Source organism: Onychomys torridus, chromosome 8, assembly GCF_903995425.1.
Source record: "Onychomys torridus chromosome 8, mOncTor1.1, whole genome shotgun sequence".
NCBI classification, from domain to species: Eukaryota; Metazoa; Chordata; class Mammalia; order Rodentia; family Cricetidae; genus Onychomys; species Onychomys torridus.
Genome location: NC_050450.1, coordinates 93799862 through 93813332, shown reverse-complemented (window position 1 = coordinate 93813332; position 13471 = coordinate 93799862). Strand labels below are relative to the sequence as shown.

Genomic DNA, 13471 nt, shown 5'->3' with positions numbered 1-13471 from the left:
CCTGAACCAGACTAATGATTCTTTGCAAGGAAAGATACATGGATAAAAGGGCTTACTGCATGACTCACTGACTACAGCTTCCATGATGAGATTGATTTTTCCTTTTTTTCCCCCTCTTAAATTTTATTTTATTTTGGGGAGGAGGTTGCAAGGGCAGAGGGCAGATACAAGTGGATGGGAGAATAAATGGGATATATGATGTGAAAGACACAAAGAATAAATAAAAAGTTAAAAAAAAACTATTAGGCATGCACAGATATTTTTTGGTTTTGTTTTGTTTCGAGACAGGGTTTCTCTGTGTTGTTTTGGTGCTTGTCCTGGATCTCGCTCTGTAGACCAGGCTGGCCTCGAACTCATAGAGATCCGCCTGGCTCTGCCTCCCGAGTGCTGGGATTAAAGGCGTGCGCCACTACTGCCTGGCTAGATACTTTAGTTTTTAAATGTTGGATTCTAATCAAAGAAGCTAATGAAATTAAAATCAACTGGTCACTTGTAATTTTTTTCACCTAAGTGAAAGATTTAAAAGATTTACATTTATTTATTTGGTATATACATATAAACAAATGTGGACAGAGGACAACTTGTAGGTTTCAGTTCTCCCCTCTACCACATGAGTCCCTGAAACAGAACTCAGGTCATTAAGCTAATGAGTGAGTGTCCTTATTCACTGAGCCATCTTGCTGGCCTGGCATTTGCCTTTGGGTTTGGCTTAATTATCTGTAACTAAAACTAAACTAAAACTCACTATAATTTATATAAAGCTAAGCTTTCAAATAATCCATTCCTGCCCTAAGGGTAAATGGGTTCAAAAGGGAAAATGTGGCAATTTTTGGAAATATATGTACTCAATTTTATTTGCAACTCTTGACATTGGCTTTTCTGTTTAGCTTGTCACAGGAGGGCAGAACTTGGTCCTCTCTGGAGTGAAGGTCATTTTAAGCCTTAACTGAATGTACACAGGGGTACATTCTTTAGTTCTACTTCTCAAGCTCATCTATCTATCTATCTATCTATCTATCTATCTATCAATCATCCACCCACCCACCCACTCATCCATCTATCATCTATCTGTCTGTCTAGAGAGAGACAGAGTCTCTCTACACACCTCTGAACTCACTCTGTAGGCCAGGCTGGCCTCAAACTCATGGTGAGCAACCTGCCTCTGCCTCTTGAATGCTAGGATTAAAGGCATTGCCACCATACACAGCTCAAGTTCATATTTTTAACAGTTTAAAAAGTCATTAGTCATGCACAGGCATTTGAACACAAGAGTAGCTAAAAACTTAGAACACATGCTCTACACCTCAAACAAACCACTTGGAAAATTTCTAACTCCCACATTTTGATTCTGTTTAAAGTAACTGCTAAGTTATACAGTGTGGCAAACTTCCAAGTGTGTATAGGCCAAGAACATTCTTTTTCTTAAAACAAAGCAAAACTGATAGCACTCTGGAGAAAATAAGACTAGTATTTCAGAACCAAGCCTTTCACTAACTGATGCCAGTTCACTGAACATATTATTCACAGACAGTACTTGCCTGGAAAGTGGCACTGTCTACTCTAACAATTATATTACATTACTCTGGTTGGCCCATTTCTCTCTATGTAATAACACAATTTTATGAGAGATTGTGTCCATTTGGTCTTTCTCTTTGTTGTGTCATCTCTGTTGTTTAGGTTATGATGTCATTTGGCAGTAACTTTCAGATGCTAGTTAAACATGGTTATTACCACAGCTTGCCAATTTCATCTCAAAACAATGCAACTATGTAGAATGGAGTCTGGACTTCTCAAAATCATGACCAATGAATCATGGATGGATTTTTATGAGTCTTATCAAAAATTGTTAAAGAGTTTTTGGAAGAAAGGAGATTAAGGAGAAAGGAGATAAACCATTAACAGGAGAGAAAAAAAAAAAAACTTTTCCCAAGAGACTAGAAATGGACTTTGTTTCCCTAGCAGATCAGCATCCGATGAGATTATCTGACACAAATGGTTTGTGGTGTGTGTGTGTGTGTGTGTGTGTGTGTGTGTGTGGTGAGGCAGGTACTATGTGGCTCAGAGATGGGGGAATAGCTTGGATGGAATGCTGACACTAAACAGAATATAGAAAAGCAAATGATTCTTTTATCTATTTCCATTTTAAAGGATTGCAACATATAAGATCAATGGAGGAAAGTGGTTGGGGAGACAAACTTATTACTGCATCTACAACATTAATTAAACATTAATGGAGCTATTTGTTACAAGCTGCTTATTCTCAACAAACTCACAGTTGACTAAGGAAAACATATAAATACACCATAGTGTGATAATCACAAAAGTGATATCCTGTGGGATTAGATGGCAAAGAAGTAGTATCTCATAAGGCCTCCAGGGAGAGAGGGCAATCTGGGTTGTGTGAATGCAAGATAAGTAAGGATAAGGCAGAATGCTAGACAAAGGCATGTATGAAGGCACTCAAGTGGAAACAATGTATGTTTGTTATTACTAGAACTGCCAGAGAAGCTAAGCAAGAGAGATCATGACCGGTCTCATGCTACAGTAAAGAACTTAATTCTACAAGTAGTAAACAAAGGTTGGTTAAGTAGAAAGTGATATTAGACTAGGATGTAAAAGATCCTTTTTGGCTCCATTCTGGGACATGAACCAGAGTGTAAGGGTAGAAAGTCTGAAAGATCAGGAGTAGTCAGCTGCAACAATCCTGACCAGAGATTACACAAGTACAAAGTATGAGGATCTTATTTTGTGAACTCAGTCCTTACAGCTGCTAGGAGCTCTAAGAGGCTGGTCCTGGTCAACGCCTGTACACAAGGAGCAGGACAGGACAATGTGTCTCTTTACTGCTTTTCTTGTGTTGTTCCCTAAGAAGTCTGTAACAACCCTGTGGGACAGGAGGGGACAACCTTTTATTTTTGTGTTGGCATAAAAAATAATGGTTGTAAATTTCTCTTTTTTAGTGGTGTTTTGGATTTGATATAGCTAGCCAGATGGTGAAGAACAGATGTAAGATGACATCTGGAGGGATTACAGAGGCTGCCAAAGGAAGACAAAAGCACCAAGCACACTCCAGTGATCTGATTTTAGGAACTACAATATGTAAAAATATTATCTCAGTACTATTTTATTATATTCTAAGATGCATTTCATTGATTCTAGGTTCACTGCTACCCATATTTTTTTTTTTTTTTTTTTTTTTTTTTTTTTTTGAGCTGAGGACTGAACCCAGGGCCTTGTGCTTGCTTGGCAAGCGCTCCACCACTGAGCTAAACCCCCAGCCCTGCCACCACATTAACATCTCTGAAACTGGGATGTGACAGGATTGCTGTGAGAGTAAAGAACTTGTACAACTGACAGAAATGTCTTTTGTTTCTTCTTGTTAGTGGAGCTTTGGGTTTGATAGTTAAGTAATATAGTCGTAAAACTGTATTTTCCCTCTGTAAAGTTTCCTCAGTTAGGTTAGGATTGCAGATGTGAGACTTCTTACAGCTTAAAAATAAATTCATATCTTACATAAATATAGGCAAGATTTTGCCACTGAAGCAAATGTCACAATGCAATCGCCATTATAAATTTTAAACTATGTGCTGTAAATAAGAAATACACATGCAGACTAAGTACAAGTCACTGCAGTTAAAGAAGCAAGCTGAAGTCCACACCACATCAGTGCTAAGTTGTAGGGTCGTTTTCATATAGCAAAGACAACAGTCATTTCCAAAAAATCTCTCTCAAGTCAAATAATTTTGTTTTGGTTTTGTACATAGCTGTGGCTAGCCTGGAACTTGCTATGTGGACCAGGTGCAATAATCCTCCTGCAGCTGCCACTCCAGTGTTGGGGTTACAGATGTATGCAACAATGCCTTGCCTCAAGTAATTTTTTTTATAGATCCAGAAATTATATTTTGTTCAAATGTATATTTAACATTGTTTTTAATAGTAAAATTATTGCATGTAAATATCAAGTTAAATATAATACGATTCTGACTATAAGCGAATGGACATGAAATTTTGATTTTAGACGTTTGAGGTGGGATATGTATATTAACATTAATAAAAATTTATGTGCTTTTATGTAGGAAATATTTTAAAATTCTGAGTCTATAAATATTTATTTTTCTTTTGTTTTTTACATAACACGGTGAGCACAAAGAAGTCAAAGATTAACTTAGGGAATTGCTCTTCTCTTTCTATTATGTGGGTTTAGGGAACTAAACTCAAGTCAACATGGTGGGATGGCAGCAAGTGCATTTACGTTTTGCACCATTGTACCAGCCAGAACATAAAGTTTTATTTAAATAAGGAATTCATATTCAGCTGGGCAGTGGTGGCACACACCTTTAATACTAGCACTTGGGAGGCAGAGGCAGGTGGATCTCTGTGAGTTCAAGGCCATCCTGGTCTACAGAGTGAGTTCCAGGGCAGCCAAGGATACACAAAGCAACCTGTCTTGAAAAACTGAAAAAAGGAAAAATAATAACAACAATAACAAAAAATCCCCAACCAAACAAAACCCCTAATCAACCAAACAAACCTCCCCTTCCAAAAGAAATTAATATTTAATAAAAATTAAGCCCCCCTGTTTATAGTTAGTTTCTCTCTCTCTCTCTCTCTCTCTCTCTCTCTCTCTCTCTCTCTCTCTCTCTCTCTCTGTGTGTGTGTGTGTGTGTGTGTGTGTGTGTGTGTGTGTAAGTCAGAGGTTGATGTCTTGGGTGTCTTCCTTAATTACTTTCTACCTTAGTTTTTGAGACAGAATTTTCACTGTTGTTTCTGTTAGACTGGCTAGTCACAGAACCCCTTGGATCTGTCTGTTTCCATTCTCCCAGTGTTGGGGCTTCGGATTATGCTGCCATGCTTGACTTTTATGTGGGTACTGGGGATCCAAACTCAGGTTCTCATGTTGTACAGCAGGCAGTGAGCTGTACCCAGTGAGCCATCTTCCAGACATAGTTTATACCCTTTGGAATCTTTCTAAGGATTTCTTCGAAGTACAGCACTAGTATAAGTTTGATATTACACATTATGATCATTGACCTTATAATTTCTACCCATTATGACTACTGGACCAGCATTTTTGGCCACCTTCCTACTCTTATACCCTTGGTTAGAGGGGTCTACAGGAGGTATGGCAGCTCTGTACTGGAATAAAGTTTTGCTGACAGGAGACACAAACCAACATGTCCCTTTTGTAGTTCTAGGTCCCATATGGAGAATCCTGGCTGGTCCCCATCCTCTGACTTCTCTCAGGATGGGGTTCCAGGGATAGCAGCTGTTTCCAGCTGCATATTTCCTTTATCTATCATGGGTTCTTAAGCTGCAGCTGCCTGGCATCTGCTCTCTTTGGCTTTTATAGAGGGAGAAATTGTTTGAGAGGAAAATTTCTGGGCTCTGGACCATTACACATGTAAAAGAAGTTATGAAATCAATGCACAATTTTATCAGAAGAAGAAAGAAAACAATTCAACAAGTTGTTATAACTTTTAGTTAAGTTCAAAATTCTTACCTGATTTGTAACAACATTTTCACCTTTACCAAAATCTATACCCTTCTTCTTTAGTGAAATATGTTACCTACATTTGTCAACTCATTATTAGTCTCTTTCTCCTGGCAAATATGACATATATCTGGGGTAACTACTGTTTTCTCTGCCCCAGTTGCACAAAGACACATCAAAACTTACTAATGTTTCTCCAGATGCTCCAGTTTAGACTTGGAAGAAAGACAACATTCATTACCTGCATCAATCACAAGAGGCTACTGCTGGTGAAGCAAGGACCACATGATAAAGAAAATGCTTCACTATACACCAGAGAGATTGCATTAGATCAGTTTGCATCTAGCTAGCAACTTTCGTCACAAGGTAAAGTCTAACAGTGTTAGATGACCATAATAACATCTGGGTAAGCCAGATGTGAATGAAAGGAATACCCACAGTTTACAGTTGCCGGTGGAATGTTATTTGAAAGAGAGGAAAAGGAAACAGTAAAAAAGGATCATACAAACATAAGAAAGGCCACAATTATCTTCTTTTTTGTTTACCATATTGTAAGGAAAGTTTATTGTTTAAAGATAGTTGGAAACAAGAGTGGTGATTCTTTTAAAAAAGAGCTAAAGGAAAGTGGGCTGAAGGAGGAAAATTGACTAACTTTTCACCTGGGCTGACCTGGTCTCCAACACAAAAGTCTGTCTGTCTGTCTGTCTTCCTTCCTTCCTCCCTTCCTCCGTCCGTCCGTCCCTTCCTCCTCCCCCCCCCCCCTTTCTCCCTTTCTCTCTCTCTCCCCACCCCCTCTCTCTTTTGGTTTTTCAAGACAGGGTTTCTCTGTGTAGCTTTGTGCCTTTCCTAGAACTCACTTGGTAGCCCAGGCTGGCCTCGAACTCACAGAGATCCGCCTGGCTCTGCCTCCAGAGTGCTGGGATTAAAGGCGTGTGCCACCACCACCTGGCTTTTTTTTTTTTAAATAAAGATTTAATTATTTATTATGTATATAGCATGTTTGACTGCAGGTCAGAAGAGGGCACCAGATCTCATTACAGATGGTTGTGAGCTACCATGTGGTTGCTGGGAACTGAACTCAGGACCTCTGGGAGAGCAGTCAGTGCTCTTAACCTCTGAGCCATCTCTCCAGCCCCCAACACAAAAGTCTTAAGACAGAGTGCTGAAGTATGCCAGACTCAAAATAATGGTATGAGAGACCCAGAAAGTCTGCATGAGTACAACACACCACTAAGACAGCAATGTCCAAGACAAGTACCTGTCTCTCCCCAGAGACTGTCAAAACTGTTGATCTGTGCTCGCTCCACTTCCTCTTCATCTTTTTCTGGAAGATCAAGTAGGTAGGAGACAATCTGAAACAAGAAGTCATGTCAGCTCACACTGAGGTGAAAAGCTAATGCTGTTGGCACTAATCTGGGAACTTTGGAAGACAATCCTCTAAGCACCACTAAATTTCTTACATACAAAAGAAATCAGTATTAATTGCCTCACCAAAGAAACTCCAAACTATTCTGATGGAAAGCTGTCCTATCACATATAGTTTACATGTTATTCTTTAACATAACCCATATATTATATGATAAAATTACATATCCCCCCCCCCCCACAGGGTTTCTCTGTGTTGCTTTGGTGCCTGTCCTGGATCTCGCTCTGTAGACCAGGCTGGCCTTGAACTCAGAGATCTGCCTGCCTCTGCCTCCCAAGTGCTGGGATTAAAGGCATGCACCACCACCCAGCTAAATTACATATTCTTATTTAAGCTAATGACAATAAAAACTCAGCAAAGAAATATGGAGAAAACTGAGGCCTCTGTCTCTTTACAGTGATTGTTTTCTCCTTTCCTCTCAGAAGTATGAGGGTCTCTGGAGGTGGAGGGAGAGTGACTGACTGCCAACCACAAACAAAGTGACAGCTGTTTCCAGGAATCTGAATGCACCGCGAGTTAGAGACTTTCCAGAGACAATATACAAATTTCAGTTTTGCTTTGTATCCCTTGGGGAAAGCTCAAGTCAGCTGAGAGGGTTGCTGCTTCACTGGGGTGTCCTGCAGTGGACGGGCTGGGAGTAGGGGCCCATGAGAACTGTTCTAAAAATTTCAGAAATTTTACAAGCTGATTTTTTAAAAAAGCCAGTCATTTATTAAAAATCGAGTAACAAATAAACTATATGAAAAATGAAGATTAAAATACCTAAACTTGGGCTGGAGACATAGCTCACTGGTAAGAGTACTTTCCTAGAATGAGTGAGATCCTGAATTTGATCCACACCACAAACAAACAAACAAATAAATAAAACCAAACCAAAAAGCCCCTCAACTCTTAAAATTTTCTCAGTTATTTAACTATATCCTATTATTATCATCTGTGTTATTATATTTATTGTATACGTAAGGTTGAAACATTGTCACCATGTGCAACTGTACATTCCTTTCTACCTTCATGCTCAGTGACATAACACTGGCAGTTTAAAGTCCAGCCATGTGGAAATAGTTACAAACTTTACTAATCAATGTTTGGTTTAGAGCTTAACCTGAAATGTGTTTCAGTTTAATCAGTAGAGTTTACATAAAGGTGAGAGACAGTTTAACAGTAAATCAAATAGCAGATTTAATAGATTCCAATTTGGCCAAAGCCAATATTTGGTTAACCATTCAATTGAAAACACTGTTTATTAAATCACGTGTAACCCATTCTTTAGATTGGTAAAATTTATAATAAACTTAAGCATGTATGTACCTGCTCCCTGGCTATACCTCATGGTCCATTATTTAACATTTCACAGAATACTACCAATTCCATGTATTTGCCACAGTTACTAATAATGTAGAAAATCATTTGTATGGTGTTAATTATTTACAGAGAATCCTTCATACGGCCTTGTAAAAAGGTTTCAGTAACATTACTTTATGGATGAAAAACTAGGGTTCTAAGACATTAGAAAAACTCTAAGATCTAGGATCAAAACAGGTCTTTCTGAGGTTCTATGGGTTCTGTATCCTTCCTGTCCAGCAATGTCTGACCATATGTCCACAGATCAGTACCCTCTGTGTCTCGGTGTCACACTCTGTTAAAGAGGGTGAAAGTATGGGAGGGCTGTGTAAGATGACCCCAGCTCCTCTCTGACTCTCAGGTCTGTCCCCCACACATAATTCCAGGTATCACAGTATCTGAGTAGTGCTTTGTGCAGTTTAATCCCCCTATTCTTCACAACAGTGATTAAAAGCTTTGCACCAATTTGGTTGGCATTTTTGTAGCATGCAAGTTTTCCCCCTACAGTTTCCTGGGTTCTTCAATACATAACTTGGGGAAAAAAAATCCCACCGCCTTTTCTTACCTCAGTGTAGCCCATGCTGGCTGCAGCAATGAGGGCCTGCTGGATGGCATGGCTCTTCTTAAACACTCCTTGCTGCTGGCCTGCCATTGTCCAGTCACACTGAATCAGAAACTTGACAACCTCTAGATGACCCCGCAGAGCAGCATGAACCAAAGCACACTGCCCATTCTTATCCAAGTGATCTACCTAAGGGAAGAGAACAGAGACCTGTATGAACAAAGACTTGTGGCTGCATTCTAACCCAGTCACACTGGCTTAGTGCATGTGTCTACATCAGCCTTTCTCACTTTCTGAACTTAGAAGACACTTTCTATTCAGGCTAAATTATAAATGATCTCCAAATGCCCTGGACAACCCTCTGTGGAGAACGTCTTTTCCCAGATGTAAGGTTTTTTGTTTCCACATTAAAAGAAAAATGCAACAGAACCCTCAGACGAAGCTGAGGTAGTTCTCTTTGCTCTCAAATAGTTCTTTTCAGATCAAGATTCAAGAGACCTAGGGCTCTGCTGGCACAAAAATTGTCCATGGTGTTTCAATCACTCAACGACTACCGAACTTTGGCAGAAACAGTTTCTTCTCCCAGTAGGAGGGAAGAATGTCAAAGATCTGGCCTAAATGGTTAGAAGCACTTGCAGCTTTACTCTAGATTAAACTCCAAAAGCAGTTCAGAGTTGGTTCAAAGTTTAGGTTGAAAGGAAGATTGATTATGATCCATCTCCCAGAAGTTCCTTAGACAGAAGTTTCCAGTAAGAATGCGGTTATCTGTCTAGGACACTTAGAACATCTGAACCTAAGTTTTGTTTCTAATTCCCCCATCGACTTTGCTGCCACCCTGTGACCCACATAACTGAATGCTAATATATGCAAGCACCATATAGGATAAAAAGTTGGAAAAATAATAAATGCTGCTGTCAAGATTTTCAAATAAGACAGGGGGAGAAGTGACCAAGCCTGTCTTAAAAAAAGTATATCATAAATTAAATAAGGAAAGTGAAAGCACAAAGACTTACTATGATTTGGTGTGCTGTATGAATATTTGTGTGCATGCACATGTGAACAGTGGATGTCTGCCTTAATTTCTCTCTACCTTATTTTTTGAGACAGGGTCTCTCACAAAACCTTGAGTTCACTGTTTCAGTTTGGCTGACTAGATAGTAAGCCATCGTGATATCCCTGTCTCTGCCTCCCACCAGTGATGGAGTTACAGATGTGAGTCACTCACTGCCTCTAGCTTTTATATGGATGCCAGGATTTGAACTCAGATTCTCATGCTTATGAAGCAAGCATTTTACTGACTAAGCCATCTCCCCAGCCTGCTAAAATCAATCCTGAGTATAGTCAGGACAGATACAGTAGGAAGTCTTTCTCAACTGGCTGAGATAGAAACTGATTGCCTTATTCTAGGTTTTTATGGTGGGTACCTGAAAGACGAAGTTTGTAAGATTGGAAGCATGGATACTTTTCAATACCAGACCAAGTAATCCAGATTTTAATTATCAGGTAGTGTTCATGCTCAGAACTGAATCTGTAAAAACTAAGGGATGAATGAGATTCTCACTTCCTGAGTAGAAGGCTGATTCCAGGGCTGGTGTGTAATGGGAAAAGAAGAGGCTAGAACATTTTGTGGTGCAAAAGAAAAGTTGTACTAAAAAATATTAGAAACCAATTTGAACTAATGGCCAGTTCTGGGACAATCTGACAATCTAACAAAATGAATAATGATGGCAATGGATTGCAGACCACAGAATAAAATAAACACCCATGAATCCACAGAGACACAAATACATAATGAGTAAGTACTGGATAAATACATGGGGGAGTAGGGACAAGGCCTCACTATATATCCAAAGCTGCCTCTGAACTCATGAGCTTCTGCTTCAGTTCCCTGAGTTCTGGGATTCACAAGCACACACACCATGCCCAGTTTGAGACAGCTCTTCTTTACAATGGAGTTGCTCTCAATAAATAAGTCAAGAGTGGAAAGAGAAAATCACCCTTTAAACAGGCATCATGGCCATAACCTCTCTCAGTAAAAATCAAGAACAGATCTTAACACAAGTAAACAAAAGTGTGATGAGCAACAACCAATTTGTCTATCAGGTTTCAAATCACCTCCTTGAAAGAGATTTTTCTTATTACAAAGGGAAAAACATACTTTCAGAGTTACTACTTGGAAGGCACTACCCATAGCCAAGTGATAGGAGTAATCACCTATAATAAGATATGTGGACATCATGTACCTCACATACACATTTCAATTAAGAGATGGAGATCACCCCTTGGTATCCTTTCACAAAATGAATAAATGGAAATATAATGAAATATCTAAATTGAAACTTTCTACAAAACAACTGGCCAGAATTCTTCAAAATTTTCAAATCATAGAAGACAATGAAAAACAAAGTAGTCTCCTGGACCAGAGGAGACTGAATGGAATAGAATGTATTAAACAAAATGCAGATCACTTACTGCAGTGAGAAAGGGGCCTTAGTGGGTCAGATGGAGAACTTTCAGGAAGGTTTATGGGTTGACTAATCATAGTGTATCAATATTGATTTCTTAGTTTTGATATTGTTATTATAGTCACTTAAACTATTAACATCAATGAAAAGCTGTATATAAGATGTATGAGAATTCTCGATGATTTTTGTAAGTCTAAATTTTTTCAAAATAAAAGATTTCAAGAAATTAAGGAGCTGGACATAGTGGCATATGCCTTCAATCCTACCACTTGGGAGGTAGAGGCAGATCTCTGTGAGTTTGAGGCCAGCCTGGTCTACATAGTGAATTCCAGGACAATCAGGGAGGGCTACATAGAGAGATGCTATCTCAAACGAAACAAAACAAACAAAAAAGAAAAATTAAAGGGGTGTTATCAACAAGATAAAATCATAATCTGAGAATGGGGTTGGGGCTGCCACAGAAGAGGACAAGAGCAATGCAGCAGCACTAGGTGGGGTACAGGTGAATGGTGCCCAGGCATTTTCAGGACAACACTAACCAGAGCTGGTTACTCAATGATTTGGTAAAGGAAAAAGAGACACAAGTGTCAAAGGGTCTTTAGCATCAGCAGATTTTAAAAGCAGGAAGAGAAAGAGTCATGCAGTAAAGACAGTGAGTTATTTTGGAAGGTTAATGTGAGGTGCCAGTGAAGCATCTGGGTATAACTGTCAAGAAGACTGCCAGGAATGTGAGTCAGAGAGCAAAGTTTCTTCTCAGGAATTAGCAGCCTAGAGTCAAGAATCACTCAGATATGAGTAAAAGAACCAGAAGGCAGCTGTCTTTCCCTCCAAAGCCTGTGATTTTAATGTTGAGAGAGTATGAGACCAAAGACCGGAAGGCAGAATCTCCGTGAGTTTCTATCAGGAGGAAGAGAAGAGCAGCCACAGAGGTGGGGGAACTTGGACAAGAGCAGAAGCTGAACATTTCAACACGCAGGGAGGCTTAGGGATGAGAAGGGAAGAACTGCGTTTCTGGTGACTGGCAAAGTAGCTCATAACTTTGGGAGAATCTTAGCTGAGTGATGGAAAGTTAGAGTTCTCTCCCCTTTCTTTCTAGCACACTCTATTAGCTATTCCATGAGATTTAGACCACTTTGTCCCTTAATCTCCACAATCTGTGAATTGTTTTAATATATGAAAAAAAGTGAGATTAAGGAAGGTAAGGTAACATGTTTAGATCCTCACAGGAAGGAAGTGTGGACTCAGTTGTGAATTTAAACCAATTATGTTTGATTTTAAAGCTTATGATTTTAATAACCCAATTTGTTTATCATTCATGGAAGCTGATTTCAAGTGGTTAGGGAGTAGTGAGAAAGCAGAAGTAACTCTTAGGACAGATCTGAGGGATCAGAAAGGAAGGGAAGAGATGAGATGTAGCTTCTGGTTAGCAGCTGAGAGGAGTTTCTTTTTAAGGTAGGGAGACACTTCTGCTTTATAGATATTGAGAAACTTAAGAAAAGGAATGACATGCATGTGGAAAAAAGAGCGACATGCCAGGGTCAAGCACAGGCAGAGGAACGTGTTAAAGAAACCAAGTACTTCCTTGTCAGGCAAGAGCACAGGCCAGTGTAGGAAAGAACTTGTGATTCCTTCTTTCCTCCATTTTTTTTTTTTTTTTTTTAAATTGAGGGCCTTCCTATATATTTCACATGACTTTAAACTTATGATTCTCTTGTTTGTTTGTTTGTTTGTTTCTTTTCTTTTCTTTCTTTCTTTCCTTCCTTCCCTCCCTCCCTCCCTCCTTCCCTTCTTTCTCTCTCTCTCTCTCTTTCTTTGGTTTTTGGTTTTTCCTGTCCTGGAACTCGCTTTGTAGACCAGACTGGCCTCAAAGTCACAGAGATCTGCCTGGCTCTGCCTCCCGAGTGCTGGGATTAAAGGTGTGCGCCACCGCTAGCTTAATCTTTCTAATACTGAACACAGAAAAGGTGACAGGATTTTGAAAAAGGGAATGAACAGTGTAACCATTCACTCTAGGAAAACAATGAAAAACAAGAAAAACAATGGCATGGTAGTATATGGACAGAGAAGATTCACAGACCTAGCAGGATGTGAATTTACATCAAGAGTGACATCAGGACCAGATATTCTCTCTAGAGTATCCATTCAAACAAAGGGGACATTGTTACTGGTGGGTAATCTGTGTCACA

The 13471-nt window shown here is 39.4% G+C and overlaps 1 protein-coding gene across 11 annotated transcripts in view; it reads right to left on the bottom strand.

Annotated features, from left to right (window-relative positions):
* The window catches only part of Tanc2 (tetratricopeptide repeat, ankyrin repeat and coiled-coil containing 2), a 332046-nt gene that overhangs the window by 21354 nt on the left and 297221 nt on the right, over positions 1-13471 (bottom strand). For all 11 annotated transcript variants that reach the window (XM_036197446.1, XM_036197448.1, XM_036197449.1 and 8 more), the window contains 2 exons: positions 8824-9009; positions 6750-6843 (listed from right to left, as the gene is read on the bottom strand). In XM_036197446.1, coding sequence (XP_036053339.1) covers positions 6750-6843; positions 8824-9009 — 280 coding nt within the window. The remainder of the gene's footprint in view (positions 1-6749; positions 6844-8823; positions 9010-13471) is intronic.